At 41.0% G+C, this 25,520-nt stretch overlaps 1 protein-coding gene across 1 annotated transcript in view; it reads left to right on the top strand.

The window, feature by feature from the left end:
* Positions 1–4,374: 4,374 nt before the first annotated feature.
* The window catches only part of TTC29 (tetratricopeptide repeat domain 29), a 181,134-nt gene continuing 159,988 nt past the window's right edge, over positions 4,375–25,520 (top strand). The window contains exons 1-2 of the mRNA XM_075543526.1: positions 4,375–4,466; positions 7,803–7,886. Coding sequence (XP_075399641.1) covers positions 4,375–4,466; positions 7,803–7,886 — 176 coding nt within the window. The remainder of the gene's footprint in view (positions 4,467–7,802; positions 7,887–25,520) is intronic.

A 25,520-nucleotide genomic window follows, 5' to 3' on the forward strand; every position in this document is an offset into this window, starting at 1 on the left:
AGTCTTTGAGTATATTTAGGGAAAATTACAAGTACTATATGTCCATTTTGAAGCTTCTAGGTCTCCATTGTCAATTTCACATTGCCTTAGTAAGCCAAATAAGCCCTTCAGAACAGACTTCTAATTAACAGAAGACAGAATGTAAGACTGAGCAAGAGCGGTGATTTTTTTATTTCCTACTCTCTTTTTAGACTCATAATTGGGGAAGGCGTTTTTAGCAACCTGTGTTATGCAGCTGACACAACCTTGCTTGTTGAAAATGAAGTGAGCTTGAAGCACTTGTGATGAAGATCCAGGGCTGCAGCCTTCTGTTGGATTACAACTCAATGTAAATGAAATTAAAAACCTCACAACTAGACCAATAGAGAACATCATGGCAAATGGAGAAAATATTGATGTGGTCAAGGATCTCATTTTACTGGGATCCACAACAATGCTCATTGGAAGCAGCAGTCAAGAAATCAAAGGATGCACTGCACTGGTCAAATCTGCTGCACAAAGCCTCTCTAAAGTGTTTAAGAATGGCTATATTGCTTTGAGGACTAAGATTCGCTGGTATTTTTAATTGCCTCATATGCACGTGAAAGCTGAACCTTGAATAAGGAAGACCTGAGAAGAATTGACACACATCAATGACAGTGTGGTAGTTGCTAAGGTTATTGACTACTTGGTGGGAAGAATGATCGCATCTGTCTTGGAAGAACTGGGTCCAGAATGCTCCATAGCGGTGAGAAGGCTGGACTTCATCTCACATATTGTGGAGCTGTCCTTAGGAAGGACCCACTTGCGGAGAAAGACACCATGCTTGGTAAAGCAGATCAGTGAAAGAAGAAGACCCTCAGTGCATTGGATTGGTACAGTGGCTGAAACAATGGGCCCAAACACAACAAGTGTGAGGATAACTCAGGCCCAGGCAGTGTTTTGTTCTGTGGTACAGAGGGTCATTATGAGTCAGAACTGACTCAATGGCACCAAATTACAACAACAACGGGCATAACCAGGTTCAGATTAAGAACTGAGTTGGTCTAGATCTTTGCTGTAGCCTCTGAAGGCCCCGGGACACCAAGTTCCACAGCTTCCCTGAAGTGGGTTCATGGGAGATGGCTTTGGAAAACCTTGGCTGTCCTATCTAACCTGCATGTGGGTCTGACCCCATGTTGGCCATGAGTTCTTACCACACATACTGAAATTTTGCCATGCTCTAGCAAGCTTGTTATCCAAGTAACTCGATTAGTTAATATAAGATCTGATCAGAAAAATAAGATTTGTGAAAATGGAAGAACTTTTTAATGAAATACAAATAATTTTCTAATGTTTACTCTAGAGAAGACGACTTACTCTTGCTCAGACTGCGTACTTTTAAGCTATTGCCTAAAAATAAGTGGACAGTGTGCTTCACAGATACGCTCATGTCTTCAGATTTTGGATACTAGGATTTTGTTATATCTAAAAGGACCCTGGTGATGCACTGCTTAAGCTGCTGAGCTACTAACTGAAAGGTCAGTGGTTCAAATCTACCATGAGCTCTGGGAGAAAGATGTAGTTCTACTCTGTTCAGTGGGATCTCTATGAACCCAAATCAACTCATCAGATACATCAACAGCATTATATCTCAAAGGAGTCTCTGGGTGGTACAGAGAGTTAATGTGCTTGACTGCTAACTGAAAGATTGAAGGCTGAAGTCCACCCAGAGGCACCTCAAAAGAGTCTTGGTCTTCTACTTCTGAAAACTCAGTCATCGAAAACTCCAGGGAGCACAGATATACTTTGATGTACGTGGAGTTGACTCCAGGGCAATGGTTTTCTCTCTAAAACAACCCAATCTGTATTCAAATTTTGCCTTTAAATTATATAAAACATCATATGCAAGAATAATTTTCAAAAGCACAAGACTGCCTATTTTTACCCTGAATTTCGAAAGATTTTCCTGCCAGTGTTTCTCCCCTCTCTTTTCCTCTCCCGTCTTTCTGAACTTTGTTGCACTTGGGGGGATAGTGTGTCTCAGAACTCTACAAATTCTTTGTCTTTCTTGGAAAAAAACATCTCCCTCCACCTCATTCTCTACCTAATCTACCACTCTCTCTCACCCAGTAGATTTCACAGTAGTCTCCCAGGTGGCCTCTCTGTTGTTGGTCCTTCTGCACCCTACAATGAACATATTTATAGTAATCTGAAGACTCTACACCATCAAGTCCTTAACCCCATCTTCTGCTTTTATTTACCCCTTCCTTACTGGTGAGCATGCAAGTAGTTTATATCTTACTCGTTATCGTTTCTATTATTATTCCTGAAGATTTTATCATGGTCTGACAGTCTATATATTTTGCTTTTGTATTATCTAGCTTTTGTTTGTTTGTGCCACACCCACCCTCAAACCAGAGAGTTATGCTTTTTGATTCCCTGCTATCTATCCAGAACCTAGTAGTAGCTCAATAAACACCTGTTGAATAGATTAAAGACCCAGTTTGTGATTCATCTTAGGTCAAGAGTGCTGAAGGATAGAGATTTCAAACCTGAAACAATCATTCTGGTCGCTTGTTGCCTTCTGGGGCTGAAGGTAAAAGTCCAGTGTGATAAAAATAATCACTTGTGAAATTGAGAAGACTTGATTAAAAAAAAAATTTACTGTGAATTGTGGGAAGGTGTATGGAACAGATCAGGTTTCCATTGAACAATTCATGCACACTTTGTTTCATGGCATTGATTGTACTCCCCACCCCATAACATTGCTTATGCATCACTTATCCTTCTGTTTCTCTTGTTCTCATTCCTCCTTCATTCCTAATTTACTACACTTTGTCCCCAGGCAAATGTTGTCTGGTGTCTTAGGTGTGTATGCCTCCCTAATATTATTGTTCCCTTTCTGGACATGTCTACTGTTTGACTGAAAATTGAGTCTTGGGGGTGAATTCATTTCCAACCCTGAAGCGTGAAAGGCATATAGTCCCAGGGATTCCACCAGGCTTTGTAGCCAACCAACTCTTCGGGCCTTTTTGCATGGTTTTGAGTTTTATTCCATATTCCCCCACTCTCCCCATGCATTTCTAATGTGATATTTGAGAGCAATTGACAGTGGTGGCTACTTTTTTGGTTTCAGAGTCATAGAGGCTGGTAGTCTTTTGGATGCCAACTTAGTATAGAAATATGATTTCCTTTGCATCTGAGAACCTTGGTAACATATGACTTAAAAAAATTAAAGTTCATAGAAATCAAGTCCACTCTTCCTCTTCATTGCAATGAGCTTTCCACCACTTGATTTTTATAGACCCGCCTATTATGGCTGGCCTGTATTTTCCAAAGCTGGCTGCAACACTATCTCCCAGTCCATATTCTCTTCTTCCGGTGTGATTTTGACACCAGTAACCGGACAGGCCTGCTGTCACAACAGAAGTGACACCATGTAACGCTACAGCCAGTCCAAAGGGGATGCCGTTTCCACCTGCTCTTTTTCTTTGACGAAGTTGCTTTCCCACCTAAGAAGTCTGAACCTGCCATGCTCTGAAGTCAGATGAATGTGCGAAGAGGTCACCTGTTGGTGTTCCCTGATAGCCCAGCTGAGGCCTGTGCCGATGTTGAGCATCTACCACCAGACATGGGAGTGAATGCCTCAAGCCCCTCCAGGCCCCACTACAAAGTTACCCCCAACTTTTGACAAATTGAAATGATAAACTTTAAGTCTTCCCATCTAAGGACCAGGTCCTTGTGGAGCAGAAAAGCACCCCAATTGTGCCCCATCCTGTTCTTGACCCGCGTTGACAGCGAGTGGATGACACGGTCATGCCTTTAACCAGTCTTATGTTAGAGGCTGCATTTTGACGTGGTGTGTCATGCCATGCAGCTAGGTACTCTCTCTGGGCAACGGCAACGGTCTAGTGAACAGTGGTTCTTCGTGCCTGTCGCTTCTAAGAGAAATTCTTTACTTGGTTGTGAAAAAGTTTGTGGGAAACAGCGACGTGTGAGCACTTTTAAATCGATGTGATTATAACAAGAAAGCGAAGCCCAAACATTTGAGATCCAGTCATTCCAAAAAAATCCTGACCCCAACGGCAGCCATGTCCGCTAACAAAATTCTTACCAAAGCTGCCCATTGTCTGCATCTTTTCATTTATCAGATCCTCTCCTTACCCACTTCACGGTGGAAGTGTAGACGGGTAGTAAATTGGCCAAAAGGCAAACTGTAGAAGAAAATAATGAGAGACGCCATCTGCAGAGTCCACTCAATGAACTCATTCCTGACTAACAGAACTACAGCTCTCTGCACGGAGGATTCCCAGCTCAACTGACAGACTGTGAATCTCCAATCGTGCTTAAGGAAGTCTATCCAAGATTTATTTTTAAAAACACTATTTCTGTTTGTTTGTTTTTCAGTGCAAAATGACCACCCAGCCCCCACTGCCACTGATCCGCCCAAAGCTTGCGTCCATAGCGCGACAGAAGCTGCCGTGCTCCTCCAAAGTGCTCCCAAGGTACGTGACCCTCGCTGCCTCCCTTCCGTGCCCTACAGAATGGATTCCCTACAGTAGCATTGTCTCGGGAAATACAGTTGTGTGTCAGAGAAAAGCACACGTAGAGCATTACACTTTTGAATATTCAAATTTGCTGTGCTTCATTCAATTTCTAATAACATTTAACAAGCTGGCGTGCATTGCTCATTTCATTCTCTGTGAGTGATGGAGTAGCACATTTCCTACAGAGCTTCAGTGGGAGTAATTTGTGCTTGGGGGTCTGATGCTAGTCTCTCTGTGTGCTCTTTTCAATTCCTCTAAGGCATAATGGTCACTGTTACAAGAGCTCTAGGCTCTGAAAAGGGCCTGACCTTGTTTCTTAGGGATGACTGAAGCCCCTCAAGATAATACGTACATTAAGCAAAACCTACATGAAGTTCTTTTAAGGAAGAAAGTCAAAATTTTCTTTTTCTGTGGTTGAGAAATCATTCAAAAGAGATATAATTCTGGTGTGTGTGAGGGGTGTGGAACAGAACAGCAATGGGAACAGAACAATGAAGTTCCCAGGGAATACCGAAAATAGACTTTGGGGCCAGGGCTTGGCACCCCAACAGACTCAAATGGAAAACAATCCTAAAGGCCAACAAACAGTCCCTAAACTAACTACAAGCTCTTCTTTTTTGTTGTTGTGTTTTTTTTTGTCATTGGCTTGTTGTTGTTTTCTTTTATTTTGTTGCTTGGTTTTGTTCTGTCTTGCTTTTGTGCATATTATTATTTTTGCAGGTCTGTCTAAATAAAATAGGCTGGATGAACAATCTGGAGGAGAAAACAACAGGACAGTTCTGGGGAGACATGGGAGAGAGGGAGATGGGGGAAAAGGTAGTAGTGTCAACAAACCCAGGGACAATGGAACAACAAATGATCCACATCGGTGGTGAGGAGGTTATAGAAGGCCTGGTAGGGCTTGGCCAAGGGTAAAGTAACCAAGATGAATTACTGAAACTCAAATGAAGGCTGAGCATGATAGTGGGACAAGAGGAAAGTCAAAGGACATAGAGGAAAGAGCTACGAGGCAAAGGGCAGTTGTAGAGGTCTAAATAAAGGCATGTACACATGCAAATATATTTATATATGAGGATAGGGAAATAGATCTATGTTCATATATTTATAGGTTTAGTATTAAGGTAGCAGATGGACATTGGGCCTCCACTCAAGTACTCCCTCAATGCAAGAATACTTTTTTTCTATTAAACTGGCATTCTATGATGCTCACCTTCCCAACACAATCACTGAAGACAAAGCGGGTGAATAAGCAAATATGGTGAAGAAAGCTGATGGTGCCCGTCTATCAAAAGAAATAGTGTCTGGGGTATTAAAGGCTTGAAGGTAAACAAGGGGCCATCTAGCTCAGAAGCAACAAAGCCCACATGGAAGAAGCACACCAACTTGCGTGATTACGAGGTGCCAAAGGGATCGGTTAGCAGGCATCAAAGAATAAAAAATAATATCATTGTGTACTCAGTTCCATGATACGATTGCTGAAGACAAATGGGTGCATAAGCAAATGTGGCGAAGAAAGCTGATGATGCCCAGCTATCAAAAGATATAGCATCTGGGGTCATAAAGGCTTGAAGGTAAACAAGCGGCCATCTAGCTCAGAAGCAACAAAGCCCACATGGAAGAAGCACACCAGCCTCTGTGATCATGAGGTGTTGAAGGGATCAGGTATCAGGCATCATCAGAACAAAAAATCATATTGTGAATGAGGGGGGAGTGAGGAGTGGAGACCCAAAGCCCATTTGTAGGCTCCTTACAGAAGGGTCTCAGGGAGGAAACAAGCCAGTCAGGGTGTAGCAAGGATGAAACATACAACTTTCCTCTAGTTCCTAAATGCTTCCTTCCAGTGCCCCCTCTATCATGATCCCAATTCTACCTTACAAATCTGGCTAGACCAGAGGATGTACACTGGTACAAATAGGAAATGCAAACACAGGGAATCCAGGACGGATGATCCCTTCAGGACCAGTGGTGTGATGGTGTGAGTAGTGATACCGGTATGGTGGAGGGAGGATGGGTTGGAAAGGGGGAACTGATCACAAGGATCTACATATAACGTCCTCCCTGGGAGATGGACAACAGAAAAGTGGGTGATGGGAGATGTCGGACAGTGTAAGATATGACAAAATGATAATTTATAAGTTATCAAGGGTTCATGAGGGAGGGAGGAAGGATGGGGAGGGAGAGGTAAAAATGACAAGCTAATGCCAGGGGCTTAAGTGGAGAGCACATGTTTTGAGAATGATGAGGGAAATGAATGCAAAAATGTGCTTTACACAATTGATGTTTGTACGGATTGTGATAAGAGTTGTATGATCCCTTAATAAAATGATTTTTAAAAAGTGTGTGTGTGTACACACGCACCATTATTTATAAATATATATATATGTGAAAAATCTGAATAAAACCTATTTCTTCTGTTGTTCTTAATCATTGGGATTATACTTTATTTTCAAGGGATTACATACATATTTATTTTCAAGAAAAAATTAGCCAATCTTATATCCGTCAAAATCAGATGAAATTTAAAGAAAACTGTTTTCTTGTGTTCATTTTACTACAGAAAAGCTTTTAATTATATAAGGCAAAATTGTGGATCAATTTTCTCTAATTGCTTCTGAAGGGAAAAAACAGGTACTTATTATATACCTGTTATATTCTTAAATAAGCCTACCTATGTTTTCATGGTTATGAATTATGAACAGCATGCTAATTTTTAAAGGTACAAGAGGGTGTTTAAAATGAATATGCTATAAATATAATCAATTTATCAAGTAAAGACTTTAGAAAATCATTTTGCAACTTGAACTTTTAATAGTCCTTTAAGTTTTGTATGTGATAATTATGCAAATCATATTTCAGAGCAAATTGCAATATTTAGAGCAAATGGATTTTAAACATTTGCATCAAATAGGCATTCTTAGTTCAAGATCCTGTTTCCAACAAAATATGCCTTCAGTATTTGGAAAGTTAGACTGTGAGGCACCATGAGCAAATGGAAGACTTTAGAAGCTTTGAGGCGAAAACTCAAAGGTGTATATAAAGGTGCAGGTTACTGGATTGTGTTGGGATGTTATTAGGTTACACACCAGGTTTAATATTCTTGCATAACTTTTTCCATTCAGAAAAATTCGAATTTTGAAATTATCAGCCAATTATGAACTATGAGCTCTTGCAGAACATTCATTATATATGGTATTATACCCTGAATATTTCTATTATCCTAGTGCCATTTTATCTGTTTGGTAGTGTTTCGACTTAATAACGCGGTGTTTTATTGTTTCTTTCCATTGCATTTAGAGCTCAACTGATCAAAGAAAAAGATGACATAGATCATTACGTGGAAGTGAATTTCAAAGGATTATCAAAGGAAGAGGTTGCTGCGTAAGTATAAGTATCATCTCTTACAGGTACTCTAATATAAAGTTTGTTTCTTTTGTCTTGATTCTTTATTGAAATTTCACTTTTCCTGTGCAGTACGCTTTTTCACTGGAACAAGGCATTTAAAAATTAAAACTCGTATTAAATAGTGATAAGCCATGTCTATTGATCTTACACATATCAAAGTCTTTAATTTTATGACTTTCAAAATCTCATGTTTACCAAGACATTATACTGCCACATTTGCAATATTTTACTTGCGTCTGTGCCATTGATTGCTTACAACCTCCACATTAAGGTGTGCCGCCTCTGTAGGGGAAAAAAAGATTTATACAGCTATCATTTTTCATGGTGGTTATCTTTAAAAACCTCTAACAAATGTATTTTCCTACCCCCCAGCATCCCACAAAAAGAATCAATCACTTATAGGCAATGGGCTAATTTACCGATAATTCTTAATGATCTAGATATATATTTTAAGCAAACTGTAACTTTTGTCATTTTGTCCCTAAGTAACATTTGATTTATACAATGATAAAAAAAACTTTGTCAGGTTGTAAGAAAGAAGCAGACTAAAACAGGTAGTAGGTTCAACATAACTTTTTTTTTTCTCATTCAAACATTTTTAAATGTACAATTTGGTGACATTAGTTTTGCTCCCCATGTTATAGGTTTTAGATCTCTCATTTATAGACTTAGTGACTTTGTTATCACCAGATCTTTAAATGTAAGCTTGAAAAATGGAATTTTTATAAATGGATGTATTTTATTATATTCATGAACTACAATGCAAATGCATGTAACAAAAGCTTTCTAAAAATTCTGCTAATATTATCTAATGCCATGGACAAAATCTTGATAAATGGAGAAAATAATTGAAGTTGTCAAGAATGTCATTTTGCTTAAATTTCTAATCAGTGCTCATGGAAGCAGCAGTCACGAAATCAAACTGCTCATTGCATCAGGCAAACCTGTTGCTGCACGAAACCTCTGTAACATGTTGAAGAGCCAGTATGTCACTGAGGACTAAGATGCACCTGACCCAAGACATAGGTGAACCTGACCCAACTGCTTCATATGTGAAAAACTGGATAATGAATTAAGAAGACCACAGAAGAGTTGATGCATTTGAATTGTGTTGGCAAAAAAGGTATCACATGTAGCGTGAACTAGCAGAAGAGCAATAAAAACTGTCGTGGAAGAAAAGCAGCTAGATGCTTCTTCGAAATGAGGGTGAGACTTCATGTCATGTACTTTGGGAATGCTATTGGGAGACACCAGTCCCTAGAAAAGGACCTCTTGCTTGGTAAAGTAGACGGAAAAGAGGAAAACCGTTAAAACGATAGATTGACACAGTGGCTGCAACAATGGGCTCAAAACACTGCTTCTTTTGTACATAGACCACGGTGAGTCAGAACTGACTCCCCGGCGTGTAATAACAACAGCCATGCCATAGTGGTCCACTCTGTAGGGCTGTGGTAATTCCTGACGATAGATATTTTTGCATAGATTTCATATTTTCAAAATTCTAAATATTTTCTTATAATTCTTTTTATCCACTATTACCTTTTTCATCTGTGTAAAACATGGGAAGAATTAATAATTCATTTTTGTCAATAGCTACTTTATTTTGAGGGAAAATTTTTATAGTAACTGTAATAATTTAGATTCTTAAAATTGTCAACTGCAGTATCTGGGGCCTTTGGTTAAATGCTTTTCTAAAAATTAATTCATTAATGTTCTATCATAACCTATTGGTTAAATTTAAAAGTTGATATAGCATGATGATATCGTTGCTTTTAAGAGAAAAATATACATGAGAAATATTTGCATTCATATTGAATGACATTCAAGTTTCTTGTGTTGGCTTAAGAAATAGGGATTAAGCTTATGTTTCACATTAATTTAGCAAACTAGAAATCAAAATACTGAAAAATATTAAGTTTTTTGTCTGAATGAAGAAAGTTTATCAAAGATGATTCAAAATAGACTATGGTAATGTATATATATATATTTTTTCATTAAGAATATTACCAAATTGAATTCAAATTCATCATTATGCTCTCCTAAAGCTTCCTGTACTTAAATACATTCTTACACTACAGTGCTTTCTCTAAGATACTGGGTACCAAATATTAGTAGAAAGATAGCTTGAACTCAGTTCGCTATTAAGCTTTTGGTTGATAGACCTGCTGGAATAAAGGAGAAAATTAATGAATGATGTCAGCATCTCCCAGCAATGCCAGCAGGTGCCCTGCAGTATTATACATATATTGTTAGCCAAGGAAATTATGCATAAAACTTTTTATTAGTCATTCAATTTTTTAAAAGATAAATTTGTCAACCAGCATTTATTTAGTATGTACTATAAAGTACATACCAGGTCTTTTTTCATAGTGGGCATGAAAATAATATTGTACTGTAAAATACTTGGCCCCGTATGTGAATGTTAACATCTATTTGAGACAATGAGGCACATGAGCAGGAAACAAATACGAAATGAATCTCAGTGCTGATTGTACTTTGAGGGGTAGCCTAAAGGGCTACAGGGAATCAGAGACGATGAAGAAAATTGGATGAAGCTTTTTAGGGAAGACACATCTGGAGTTAGGTCCTTGTATGGCAGCATGATCCTCAGTGTAGGAGGAAGTAATTGAGAGAATTTGAAAAATCCAACTTGCTATCCGGTGGAAACCATATATAATATATACCCCTCTCTTACCGTCTTATTCATCTTCCTTATGGTATCAATACATTTATTTACACGTACACATATTTCAAATGTATCATTACGCTACAGAAACTGACACGATATCATCAAGTTGCCGACTCATAGCACCCCTACCTGCAGGCCAGGCTAGAACCGCCCCATGGGGTTCTGAGAGTGGGACCCTTTATGGGAGTTGAGAGCCCCGTCTTTCTCCGAGAAGCAGCCTGTGTTTCTTGGACCTTGGGGTGATCAATCTGATGTGTAACCACTACGCCACCAGGGCTCCCTTGACAGAAACGGTAGCACATACTAATCCTCTGCCCTTACTATTGCGTTCTCCGTACAGCTTCCTGCACCCGGACAGCGGAGTGCTGTACAGTGTGCGTGCAGTACCTTTGATTTCCCGTAGTAGGCGCTACTCGTCAGAACGACCTCTGGTCATCCATCCCCAGCTGTACCACTAGCGCACGAGCGTCACCCTCTGACTGCCCTCCTGCTGCAATGATGGAAAAGCGAGAGCTCTTGTCTAAAAATGGCCTCTCCACCTTTGTTCCGTTTATCATCCGCTCTCTTCTCTCAAGGTTTTCTCCTGCAAGGTTTCCTCCTATATAATCTATTTCTCTTTCTCCAAAATATCTGTCTTACTTACCTTATAGGCTCCATTGTAAGCCAACCCGAATATCAGTCGAGGCACCTAATTTTACCACAAAAGCTGCATTAAAAATGTGCTGAAAACTCGGCTTACACACGAGTATATGTGGTACATTCGTATCTACTCGTCATTCCCCTTGGCCTTCTATTCCCTTTCCTGCTCCGTGCCCGTGTTTCTCTGTGCATCACAGCAACCAGATCACGGTCTCAGCTCTGTCACCCCCTTGTCCCCCACCTTCACTAAGGGGCCATGTGAAGCACTCACAATATTCGTGCTGCTTAGTGTCACCAGTGACCTCCATTTCACCACATCGAATGGGCATGTGTCTGCCCTAATGTTGCTTGATGTCTTAGCAGGCATTTGATTCTCTCCTTCTTGAATATGGCGTATTCATGACTTCTACAAATGCCACATCCTATGGGTTTCCTCCAAATTATTTGACTGTATGTATCAGTCTCTCAATGGTGGGGTGCCCTAGGCCCGATAGCCTAATTACCCTTTACCTGGATCCTGTCTTTAGCTTGAAATATTGGCAATCACCCAAAGGCTGTCAGATTTGCAAGCTATTATACTACCCAAAACAGTAATTATCAGGCCTTACTAATGCTCTGGATTCCCTGTGTTGCGAGCTCTTATCTGTACCAGTATACATGTTCTGGTCTAGCCAAATTTGTAAGACAGAATTGGGGTCATGGTAGGAAGGGGCGGGGGGAGCATTAAAAAACTAGAGGAAGGTTTTGTGTTTCGTTGGTGCTGCACTGCATCCTGACTGGCTCGTCTCTCCCTTGTGGCTCTTCTGACATGGGGTGCCCAATTGACCACTGATGGGCTTTGGGTCTCCACTTCGTGCTCCCCCTCATTCCTATCCATATGCTGTTTGTTTGTTTGTTTGTTTGCATGCTTGCTTTGGGTCTTTGATACCTAATACTTGATCCCATCGATACCCCATGATCACACAGGCTGGTGTGCTTCTTCCATGTGGTCACTGTCACCTCTCAGCTAGAACAGCGAGACTAGGAGGGTAAGAGTGGGTAAAGGGGAACTGATTACAATGATTGACATATGCCCCCCTTCCCAGGGGGATGGGCAGCAGAAAAATGGGTGAAATGAGATAGCAGTCAGTGTAAGACATGAAAAAAAGTTATAAATTGTCAAGGGGACATGGGAGAGGGAGGGGGAAAATGAGAAGCTGATGCCAGGGACACAAGTAGAAAGAAAATGATTTGAAAAATATGATCACAATAAGTGTACAGATGTGTTGATACAATGGATATGTGCATGGATGAATTATAAGAGCTGTGAGAGCCCCCAGTAAAATAAAACTAAAAATGTTTTATATACACATCTATGAATATCTACTGTAAAGAATTCTTAAGCAGAAGAATGGCCAAGTGCAGTAGATGAGAGTTTATTCTACTTTAGAATGGCTGATGTCATTGTCAGCTGCTGTCAAGTTGATCCTCAATCCACTGCAGCATGTATACAATAGAACAAATGGATCCACCTGCAATGGAACAAAGGGATCCACATGGCTTTTCCCCAGCCTGTCTTAGACTGGAAGCTCTGCTGAAACTTGTTCAGCATCATAGCCCATAAGGAAGTCAAGTCATTCTTCGGGAGTATAGGATGTGCCTTTAAGGATCACCCTTTGTACTTCACCTCTTGAGTCTCACTGAGACTTAGATCAAGAAGCAAAACTGGTTGGGGGGAGTGGGGGTTGTTCTTGAGTGCACTTTCTAGGATTCAAGCCTGGATCTACCAAATTTAAGATGAGCACACAGCCACTGAACTACTAACACACTAGAATATGGCAATACGGGTATTGTGTTATCCACATTTCAGTATGCTTAATTATTTTTTAAAGAGTCTTGGTGGCACTGACAAGCGTTGGACTGCTAACCACAAAGTTGGTAGTTCAAACCCAGCAGCCGCTCTTTGGGAGAAAGATGAGGCTGTCTGTTACTATAAAGAGATACAAAGTCTTAGAAACCCTCTATGGGGTCTCCATGAGTCAGAATCAACATGATAGGAGTGGTTTGGGTATTACTACATTGGAAGTGACAATATGATTGTCTCCAGAAGTACTTTTTAATGGCAAATTAATTTTATTGACTTTTTATATTTAAAAGTGATGATTTAACTGTTTTAGTAAACTTCAAATGATTCATAAATTGCACTTAAGTTATCTTTAAAGAAGGTCATGTTAATAGTCTCAGGGGACAGCAAGGTCAATTCATCACATAATTCACAAAGACAATGCTCTACATCCTGGGTTGGGAGAGGCATGCTCATGAGTAGTCATCTAAAGTGCACCTCTTCGTCTCTCACTGCCTGGAGGTGGGGCAGGAAGAAGGTGATGAAAATTAAAAAGATACACAGAAACAACTTAATCCAGTGGATAAATGAACCGTGCAAATGTCAGTCTCCCACCACCCTGATACCAGAACGAAATGGTACCGAGCTACCAGTACCACCTTCTCTGAAGGGATCACAGGAGAAGGTCCTGGATAGAGTGTGAGAGACATGGGACATATAACTCCATGCGATAAAGTGTGTAGCCTTCATGGTCAGATGGAGATCGATGGAGCCCTTAAGGCTATGCTCTTAGACACCCTTCAGCCTGGAACCGAGCTCATCCCCATGGTAAACCATTTCAGCTAAAAGGGGAAGCATTCGCCCCAGGACAAAGGGGAGAAGGTTAGGAAAGGAGGAACTGAAACAGGAAACACAGGTCAGAGGTGGGATAAGGGATGGTACATTGAAGAGATTGCAATGAAAAAGTTGAAACAAAACGTAGATAAATTGTGATCTGCTCTTTATACCTTTAGATAATTCACAATAAAAAGTTTAAAAGAGAGGTCAAGTTGGAATTGTGTTTCTGTACTCTTTCATTTATATTCCGTATACTATCAGAATATATTACTGCTTTAAAAAATATATTGCTTATTACCATATCATAATTGCTTTGAGTAGCTAAGTAATAAAAGTGTCATTTGTAGATTCAAATAAAAATTTCTGGGGGGCAGTTTCATAGCTGAAGCTCTGTATATAAGGAGACAGATAAGTAAAATCATCGAGGGACCTAGAATGTTAATCTGTTCAATATGATTTCCTGCTTCAGATATCAAGTTCCATTATGTGGAAGAATAGATTTGACTCAAAATTGCATACATCTTTAAGATATTGGTTTCTTTCGGAATTTCTCACTCTCAGCATCATCAGGTGATGTTTATTGAATGTAACTGTGCCAGTCAACACAGTGGCAGTCAGAACATTCAGTTACCATATTCAGTAAATTTGAGATGTAAAGAAACAAAGGACCATTTCATTTCATACCTTTTAAAGTCATTTTTCCCTGCCTCATTTTGAATTGTATTATACGTCCTCACTTAAGGTAAGTGCGTTGGCATTTTACCGACCTAGGTGTTCATTTCGAACATATTTCCAAATTATCTCCCCAGAGTGCTTTTACAAATTATAGATATGCTGGTTAAAAATAAATCTAGCACCTGGGTCTGCCCAATGGCCAGCCGCTGCAAATATATGTAGTAAGGTAGAGTCCAATGAGATCCTTGATGTGAAACGCATAAAGACAATACTCTTAAGACTTAACCACACTTAAAGCTAGCTTTATTAGTCTGGGTACTTTATTTTTTATTTTTTTTTACATTTTATTAGGGGCTCATGCAACTCTTATCACAATCCATACATATACATACATCAATTGTATAAAGCACATCTGCACATTCCCTGCCCCAATCATTTTCAAAGCATTTGCTCTCCACTTAAGCCCTTTCCATCAGGTCCTCTTTTTTTTCCCCTCCCTCCCCGCTCCCCCCTCCCTCATGTGCCCTTGGTAATTTATACATTGTTATTTTGTCATATCTTGCCCTATCCGGAGTCTCCCTTCTCCCCCTTCTCTGCCATCCCTCTCCCAGGGAGGAGGTCACATGTGGATCCTTGTAATCAGTTCCCCCTTTCCAACCCCTCACCCTCTACTCTCCCAGCATCGCCCCTCACACCCTTGGTCCTGAAGGTATCGTCCACCCTGGGTTCCCTGTGCCTCTAGCCCTCATGTGTACCAGTGTACAACCTCTGCCCTATCCAGTCCTGCAAGGTAGAATTCGGGTCATGGTAGTTGGGGGGAGGAAGGATCCAGGATCTGGGGGAAGCTGTGTTCTTCATCGGTACTACCTCGCACCCTGACTGACCCATCTCCTCTCTTAAACTCCTCTCTGAGTAAATGTGGTGAAGAAAGCCGATGGTGCCCGGCTATCAAAAGAGATAGTGACTGGGGTCATAAAGGCTTGAAGGCGAAAAAGCGGCCATCTAGCTCAGAAGAAAAAAAGCCACATGGAAGACGCACACCAGCCAATGTGATCACGAGGTGCCAAAGGGACCAGGTATAAGGCATCATGCAAAAAAAAAAAAAAGATATATATGTGTATATGTATATGTGTGTATGTGTATATATATATATACCATATTGAATGAAGGGGGAAGTGCAGGGTGGAGACCCAAGGCCCAAGTGTCGGCCAGTCTGGGTACTTTAAAGAAACAAATCCACAGAAACTCATATGTATAAGAGAGAGTTTTATATAAAGGGTGAGTGCACATCAAGAAAACATCCCAACCCAGTGTGCCCAATCCCACAAGTCCAACATTAACCCATATGTCTAACACTAATCCACAAAGTCCTCCTCCGTCTCACAAAACACACACTATGATGCCAACTGCAGGAGGAAAGCTGAATCAGTGAATGTGTAAGCATCTCAGCGCTGGCAGGGTCTCCACACAGCTGCTCCAGCACCCAGGGCTGCCTTAGGGTACGTCCATGTGGTTTCTCCTCAAGGATGTCTTGCAGGAAGCCTTGCCAGCTGAAGCAGGAACTGGCTAAGGCAGCTGCACCCTGATCCAACCATCAGAAAGCAAGAGTCCCAAGAACTCAAAAGGCGAGGCTCATTGAGCCATTTATCCCTCGGCCCTTCAATTAACCCCACATGTGTTTATCGGCCAGGTTGGCACAATACACTAACTATCTCACTAGCTATTACCTTTAACTCTAATGGAGACTTTAAAAAAATCTTTTAGAGCATTAGGAGTCCTACTGGTGCAGTGGTGCACATTGGACTGCTAACCACAAGGACAGCAATTTGAAACCACCAGCCCTCTGAGGCAGAAAGATGAAACTCACCTCTTCTGGAAAGAGCTACAGCCTTAGACACTGACATTGGCAGTTCTACCCTGCCCTGTAGGGTTGGTATGAGTTAGAATTCACTCTATGGTAGTAAATTTGGGCATTTTAGGTTGGGGAAGGGTCTAGTTATTAGAGCATTATTAATTATATGAATGATGAACTATATATAAGGGGTGGGAGAAAGATGAGGCTTTCTATTCCCATTAAGAATTAACCTTAGAAGTTCATCGGGACAGTTCTACCCTGTCCTATAGGGTTGCTATGGGTCAGAATTGACTCAATGACAGTGAGTTAGGTTTGGTATCTAAAAAAAGTTAATGGAAATACTCAATTATTTTTTAATTCCATTTCTTCACATAATTTTAAAGCCCCATCACATGTGTTTGCACACATCTATGAATGAAATAATATGTAAGTGTATGAATGTTTTTATAAATATACACATGCAGATATATGTAGATACATAGTGTGTATATCAAACTCCATCATTTATGCAATTGTTCACATGTTACTATATGAAAATCTTCTTTTGTCGTTAGGTTCTGCAAAGCCGGTTCCTTCTCAGAGGGACCTTATTACAACAGAATGAAACAGTACTCAGTCTTGCACTATCTGCAGTCTTGTTGTTGGGTTTGAGCTCAATGCTGCTACCACTGTGTCAGTCCATCCTGTTGAGGGTTTTCCTCTTTTTTTTGCTGCACCTCGACTTTACCACGTACAATGTCCTTCTTCAGGGACTGCTCTCTTCTGACAACATGTCTGAAGTACATAAGACGAAGCCCTAGGTGGGGGGTTAGGGTGGGGGTGGGCACGGAACTACTCTGAAGCCTATGTGTTTCACAATGGGAAGTTTTAGGAGCCATGCTTAGGCCAAGACAGTTGACTTAGAGATGAATATAAAATTATTTCTGATTGAACAAACCTGGCTCTCTCATGGAAGCCATCCACCTCTCTTACTTTATGTACGTTAAATCTGCGAAGAGGAAGCTAGCATACTGAACCGACCACAGTATGGGGTAAGACAAAAAGCTGGTATACTGTTGAAAGACCGAATGTCTGGGGACATAATCTGAAGGGCAGTAATGACTGGCCTGCAGATGCCCTTTTCACTGATTACATTGCCCCTGAATGAAGTGCCCCCCTTACTCTGTTTCACGTTGCAGGGAAATGAGTCATGCACTTTATGCATATCTTAATAATAGATATGCTCAGATTTATTTGTTTTGTTTCATTCTACTTTTTCCTGTACTTAACAGTTTAGGTTGTTTAGAAAGTCTCCAGTATGGATCTCCTAAGTCCTTCAAATAATTAAACTCACTTGTTTACTTCTTCATTAGTAAATTAATGTCTAATGCCTTCCCCAAGTCTTAGATGATCAATGAGTAATTTATCTAAGTGTCCTTTGCACTTTTTGGATTAAACTGTTTAGAACATTTTAAAATACTCTGTGATTTCTTTTTTTAATTACATTCATATTGATCCTAAGGAAATAGAGTTTATTTGCCCATAATAATAGTTTCTAAGGTTCCTGTGTTATCTTAAATATAAGGCAACACTGGAATGTTTAAAATAGGGGAATGACACGATAGAACGTTATTTTAAATAGATCTTTTGAGTTGTTCTGTGTCCTTTGGCTGCCCCAAAAGCACTCGGATCACTTGTTGATAAAAATCAGACTGCAGCCTCAGTATGGACTGCCACGCAGAACTAGATCAATAGACAAGATCATGATAAGTAAAAAAAGAAAAAAGAGGAAACATGTCAGAGTTGATAGTCAATGTCTATGGAAGTAGCAGCCAAAATAATCAATGTATTGCATTGAGCAGATAAGGTACACAGGATGTCTTCAAAGCATTGAAGAGTAAGCATATCCTTTTGACCTCTGAGGTATGCCTGCCTCATACCGTGGTATTTTCAATCATTTCATCTGCATGTGAAAATTGAACAATGGATAAAGAAGACCAGAGGAAACTCAGCACATTTAAATTATGGTGCTGTGCTGACCCATAGCCCTACGGGGGACAACACTGGAGACACAGTATGGGATTTGTGACCGAGCTGACCCCACCACACCGAGGCAAAACACTAAGGGCGTGCAACAGAACAGCAAGGGGAGCAGAGCAAGGAAGTCCCGAGGGAGTATCAAAAATAGACTTTGGGGCCAGGACATTGCTCCCCATCTGACCCAACCGGAAAACACTCCTAAAGGTCAACAAACAGACCTTGAACTATTTACAGGCTTTTCTTTCTTTTTTTTCCTTTTGATTTTGTGTCATTGGGTTTTGTTGTTGTTGCTGTTTTGTTTTCTTATGTCACTTAGTTTGGTGCTGTCTTGTTTTTATGTGCATATGTATTATCTCTGCAGGTCTATCTAGATAAGATAGGCTGGATAAACAATGTAGAGAAGAAAACAACAGGACCAATGGTTCCAGGAGGATGTGGGAGAGGGGAAAGTGGGGGGAAGGAAATGGTGTTAATCAACCCAGGGACAATGGAACAATGAGTGATTCAAAACCAGTGACAAAGAGGGTGTAGGAGGCCTGGTAGGGAGTGATCAAGGGCAATGTAACCTAGAGGAATTAGTGAAACTCAAATGAAGGCTGAGCATGATAGTGGGACAAAAGGAAAGTGAAAGGAAACAGAGGAAAAAACTAGGAGGCAAAGGGCATATATAGAGGCCTAAATACAGGCATTTACATACGTAAAATATTAAGATACGATGATGGGGAAATAGATCTATGTGCATATATTTATAGGTTTAGTATTAAGGTAGCACATGGACATCAGGCCTCCATGCAAGTACTCCCTCAATATAAGAACACCATTTTGTTCTATTAAACTAATATTCCATGATGCTCACCTCCCAACATGATCACTGAAGACAAATGTGTGCATAAGCAAGTGTGGTGACGATAGCTGATCGTGCCCGGCTATCAAAAGATATAGCACCTTGAGTCTTAAAAGCTTGAAGGTAAACAAGCAGCCATCTAGCCTAGAAACAACAAGTTCACGTGCAAGAAACACAACAACCTGTGTGTTCACGACGTGTTGAAGGGATCAGGTATCAAGCACCAAAGAACAAAAAATCATATCATGAATGAGGGGGAGTGTGGGGTGGGGACCCAAGGCCCATCTGTAGGCAGCTGAACATCCATTTGTAGAGGGGTAGTAGGGAGGAGACGAGTCATTCAGGGTGCAGTGTAGCATTGATGAAACACACAACTGTCCTCTAGTTCTTGAATGCTTCCTCCCCGCCCCACTAGCATGATCCCAATTCTACCCTTCAAACCTGGCTAGACCTGAGGATGTACATTGGTACAAATAGGAAGTGGAAACACAGGGAATCCAGGACAGATGAACCCCTCAGGACCAGTGGTGATAGTGGCGATACTGGGAGGGTAGAGGGAAGGTAGGGTAAAAGAGGGAATTGATTAAGAGGATCTGCATATAACTTCCTCCCTTGGGGCTGGACAACAGAAAAGTGGGTGAAGGGAGACATCAGGCAGTGTAAGATATGATAAAATAATAATAATTTATAAATTATCAAGTGTTCATGAGGGAGGGGGCAAAAATGAGGGAGGGGAAAAATGAGCTGATACCAAGTGCTGAAGTGGAAAGCAAATGTTTTGAGAATGATGAGGGCAGCAAATGTACAAATGTGCTTGCCACAATGGATGGATATATGGACTGTGATAAGAGTTATACAAGCCCCCAATAAAATAATTTAAATAATAATAAAAATTATGGTTCTTTGAAGAATTTTGAAAGTATTGGGTACTTCCAGAACAAACAAATCTGTCTTGAAAGTACAGACGTGCTCCTTAGAAGCAAGGATGGTGAGTCTTTGTCTCATGTACTTTGGACATGTTATCAGAAGAGACCAGTCTCTAGAAAAGAACATCATACTTGATAAATTAGAGGGTCAGCAAAAAAAGAGGAAGATCCTCAAGGAGATGGATTGACACAGTGGTTGCAACAGTGAGCTCGAGGTAACAGTAATTGTGAGGATGGCACAGGACCAAGCGGTGGGTCCTGTGCCTGTACGCGATGCCAGACTCACTGCCATCAAGTCGATTCTGACTTACAGGACAGGGTAGCGCTGCCCCTGAGGGAGTATTATGATAAAAGAAGAAGAGATTGTGGTTTTCAAGCATTTCATGTTTACTTGAGTCCACAACTGCTTGCAAGCAGCAGTCAAAATGTCAAATCAAGTATTGCACCCAGCACATGCACCTGAAAAGACCCGTTTACAGTGTTAAAGAGAAAAGCTGTCACTTAGAGGACTGGAATGGGCTTTGTGTCCACTTGGCTAGGGCTGAATTCTCAGTAGCACAGCAGGGCAGTTGAGGTCTCCGCCATAGTGTGAGGGAGAGGCGCCATGAGGGCACTTCTGTCGCAGTCAAGCAGCTGTGGAAGGTGAGGGTGGAATGTTGCAACCCCTTCCTCAGGTCCCAGCCTTGGGGTGTGGCCTACATCCTATACATAAATAGTTGCTCTGGAGAACTCTTTTTTTCTTCTTCTACCCACTGGCCTGTAACCTTGGGACATGGCCTGGCATGCCCTGTGTGGCCTGGCAGCCCCCAGAGCTATCGGCAGACTGCCATGTTAGCCGTTGACTTTGGACTCCTCACTAAGCGGCCTCCATAAACCTGTGGTGTTCCCACTTCCCGATTCCTCCCCCTAGTTCATTAGTGCTGGAAGCTGTGGGAGTTGAGAAGGACCTGCAGCTTAGCATCTGACCTGAGGACGTGAGCCAGACTGGACTTGCCCTCTCTGGGCCTAGTGAGCTGCTTTTTTGATATTAAATATATATATATATATATATATATATATATATATATATATATATATATATATATATATATCCTACAAATTATATATATACATAACCAACAATATATATATATCCTACAAATTATATATATGCTTGTTTTGCTTTTCTGGAGAACCTAGCCCAGCACAAGCACTCAGCATTTCCTAACACAAGCCATGATATTGTCAGTCACCTCATATGTGTGTAAAAGTTGGACAATGACTAAGGCAGCTCCGAGAAGACTTGATACGTTTGAATTATGCTGCTGTTGAAGAATAATCAAAGCCTCAGGGACTGCTCAAAGAATGAAATTTTTCTAGAAGGAGTACAACCAGAATGCTCCTTAGAAGTGAGAATGCCAAGATCAGGAGAGACCAGTCCCTTGGGAAGGATATTGTTCCTGGTAAAGTGGAGGCTCAGCTGAAGAGAGGAAGACTGTCACTGAGATGGCCTGACACTGGCTGCCGCAAAGGGTTCGACATGTCAGCCATTGTGAGAATGTCACAGGATAGGGTAGTGTCTCCTTTTGTTGTACACAAGGTCACCAAGAGTAGGAGCTGACTCAATGGCACCCAACAGCAATCTCCATTATTGCATTTAGGTCTTCTCATTGCCATTGCTGGTTACATTTCTGCCTTCTCAAGACTATAAGCTTCAAGAGGATGTGTGGACTGTGGCTGCTTGGCTCCCAGGCCGAGCCTCTAAACTTGTGAAGTGCCTGACTTACAGGTACAGGAATGTTGCCTGCTGAATGTTTAACAAATGATATTGTATGACTAGTGGGGTATGCGCTGAGTTGCTAACCACAAGGTCAGCAGTTCAAATCCCCAGGGCACTAAAAGGGAGAAATATGAAGCTGTCTATTCCCATAAGGATATATAATCTTAGAAACCCAGTTCTATCTGTTTTATAGGATCACTCTAACTCAGAATCGACTCTGTGACAGTGAATTGTTGTTTTATTTTCACTGTGTACTAGCCATGCCCCTCGGCTTTGGGATTGTGACCAATGTTTTAGAAAATGAGAGTGTGGTAAAACAGAATAGAAAATAATAAATACATTGCACAATATAAAGTTAAATATTTAAAGGCTGTAAGGTGTCATGAGATAAGGTACAGATTCAAAAACCCGAGCCTGTGGAGTCTAATCCCAGCTTCATGTTTACTAATGAAGTACTTAGTAGATCTTGGTCATGTTCTTTAACTTCGATATCTCAGTTTCCTCATCTGAAATATATGAGTAGTGATAATGTTTGTGAGGATTAATTGAGTTAACACTTATAATGATATCACAATGCTTTCTGACACATATTACTTATTACATAGTATTTTAAAGCCTTTGTCTCCTATATATGTGCACACATGTACTTAATATAAAGGCACTTACTTGATTGTGATACAAATTTTCTTCTGCTCTGACTGCTGTCATCAGGAAGAGACCCTGTACCCAAGACTGGGAACTCCCTGAAAGTAGGGATTGTGCTTTGATGCAATTTTAGGACTCTTCTAATTTATGAAAAATAACGCTTTATTTCTTGTTGCTGTTGTTTGTTTTCTTGAAAGGATTGAAGAAACCTAATATTAAGAATTCGTATTACTTGGATATCAGACTGTGCATAGGAAATGAAAGGCAAATGAAGGCAAAACGTGTAAACAGGTTCCTACTGGAGTTAACATAGCTCCCCGAGGGGAACGGTCATTCTTACTCTGAACCTGTGCACATAATGGACATAAAGGGAGCAGGAATGGCCTACAGAACTCTTGTTATCTGATGAAAGGAAACATCAGCCCGTCAGGAGCTAGTCACTTACTGGATAGGAAATCCTAAAGGAAATTATCATGTAAGACCTCATACAAGAAAAATTGAGCAACCAAATAGAATTTTACACGTCTAAACAATCATAAAATGGTTACCGAGACAGTCAGAAATATCCTATTTCATGGCCAGCCTTTTGTTTGAAGCATGGCAATCCAAATCAAATCTATGGCAATCAGTTGATGATGACCTATCATGACCTTACAGGCCATAAACTTTATGGAAGCCAACTGTCATGTCCTTTTCCCATGAGACAGCTGGTGGGTTCAAGCCACTGGAGGTTCAGTTAGCAGTTGAGAGCTTCTTCTTTTTTCTTTTTTAATTGTTTTCTTAGGGGCTTATACAACTCTTATCACAATCCATACATACATCAATTGTGTAAAGTACACAATGTACATTCATTGCCCTCATCTTTCTCAAAACATTTACTCTCCACTTAAGCCCCTGGCATCAGGTCCTCATTTCCCCCCCTCCCTCCCCCCTTCCCCCTCCCTCATGAGCCCTTGATAAATTTATAAATGATTATTTTGTCATTTCTTGCCCTGTCTGATGTCTCCCTTCACCCACTTTTCTGTTGTCCGTCCCCCAGGGAGGAGGTCACATGCAATTGGTTACCCCTTTCCAGCCCACCCTCCCTTTACCCTCCCAGTTTCTCCACTATCACCGCTGGTCCTGAGGGTTCATCTGCCCTGGATTCCCTGTGTTTCCAGTTCCTATCTGTACCAGTGTACATCCTCTGATCTAGCCAAACTTGCAAGGTAGGATTGGGATCAGGATAGTGAAGGGGGGAGGGGGGGAGGAAGCATTTAGGAACTAGAGGAGTTATATTTTTCATAGTTGCTACATCACACCTTGAGTGGCTCGTCTCCGCCCAGAGACCCTTTTGTAAGGGGATACCCAGTGGCCTACAAATGAGCTTTGGGTCTCCCCACTGTGTGACCATGTGTGTTAGTCCAGATAGATGAGAGAAACAAATTCATAAACATTTGTATATATAGGAGAGAGCTTTATATACAACAGCAATTGAATATTGAGGAAACATCCCAGTCCAGTCCGGATGAAGTCCCTAAGGCTGATATTAGCCCATATGTCCGACACTAATCTGTAAAAGTCCTCTTCAGACTTTAGAAACACTTGCAATGACACCAAATGCAAGAAGATCACAGGCAATGGGGTGGGAAGTCTTGTGGATCCAGTGGTGGTGTCAGCATCTCAGCCCTGGCAGGGGTCTCCACATGGCTCCTCCAGATCCCAAGGATCTGGCTGCATCAGGGTAGCTTCATGTGGCTTCTTGTCAGAAATGCCTCACAGGGAGTGAATGAATGTCCCGCCTCCAGCAAGCTATTTATCTCCTCAGTGCCTCCAAATGAGGTCATCAAGCTGAGACCTGATTGACAGGTAAACTCCACCTCTTCACTCATAAGTCTCACATTGACAACAGATTATGTAACTACATACCAGGGTACATATTTTAAAAAATCCCACATGGTAGTAATAGGTAAAATACATGCAATTATTACTCTGTTTTAAGTGATCCTTGCAATAATTCTTTAAAGAGCTGTCATTATGCTGAGGACACAAGAGTTTAAGTATTTAAACTAAGTGCATTTGAGTTTGTGCATAGCAATAAGGTGGAAAAAATGATTCTTAGAGAGGAAGGAATGATTAACTTAGAAAATGAATTAGTTCAGTGCACGTGGAATATTTGGTTTTCATGAGTGATGGCACACCTGGCAGAAGACTTCCAGACTCCTCCTGAATTCCCAGCACTACCCTGGAAGCAGCATATCCCTCTGGGTTCATCTTGCTAAGGACGCAGCCACTCTACAATTCCAATTTAGATTTCCATGCAATTCTGATTCCGTCATTAAACGGCTTTATAATCCAAGCCTCCTATGTTATCTTGTATGGAGCAATCTTTATCCTCACCCAAACAGCCAAGAGAACACATTGTTTAACAAGGAAATTGCTTCAGATGATATTATATATGGGCTTGTATTATATGAAAGTTCCATGCAGCGACATACTCTGGGTGGATTCGAACCACCAGCCTTTCTGATCCTAACCAAATGTCGAACCATTTGCACCAACTTAAAAACAAAATGTCATTGAGTTTATTCTGATTCGTGGTTTCCAGAGCTGTAAATCTTTATAGGAGAAGACGGCTTCATCTTTCTCCCCAAGAACAGCTACTGGATTTGAACTGCTGAACTTTCGGGGAGAGTTCATCTTTATGCACGTTGGACATGTTATCAGGCAGGACCAGTCCTTAGAGAAGGGCATCATGATTGCTAGGGTGGAGGGTCAGAGAAAGAATGGAAGACTCTCAAAGCGATAGATTGACATAGTGGCTGCAACAACGAACTCAAACATAGCCACGACTGTGAGATGGCACAGGGGAAGCAGGCTTTTGTTCCGCTGCACATACGATCTGACTCCATGACATCTAA

This window comes from Tenrec ecaudatus, chromosome 3, assembly GCF_050624435.1.
Source record: "Tenrec ecaudatus isolate mTenEca1 chromosome 3, mTenEca1.hap1, whole genome shotgun sequence".
Taxonomy (NCBI): domain Eukaryota; kingdom Metazoa; phylum Chordata; class Mammalia; order Afrosoricida; family Tenrecidae; genus Tenrec; species Tenrec ecaudatus.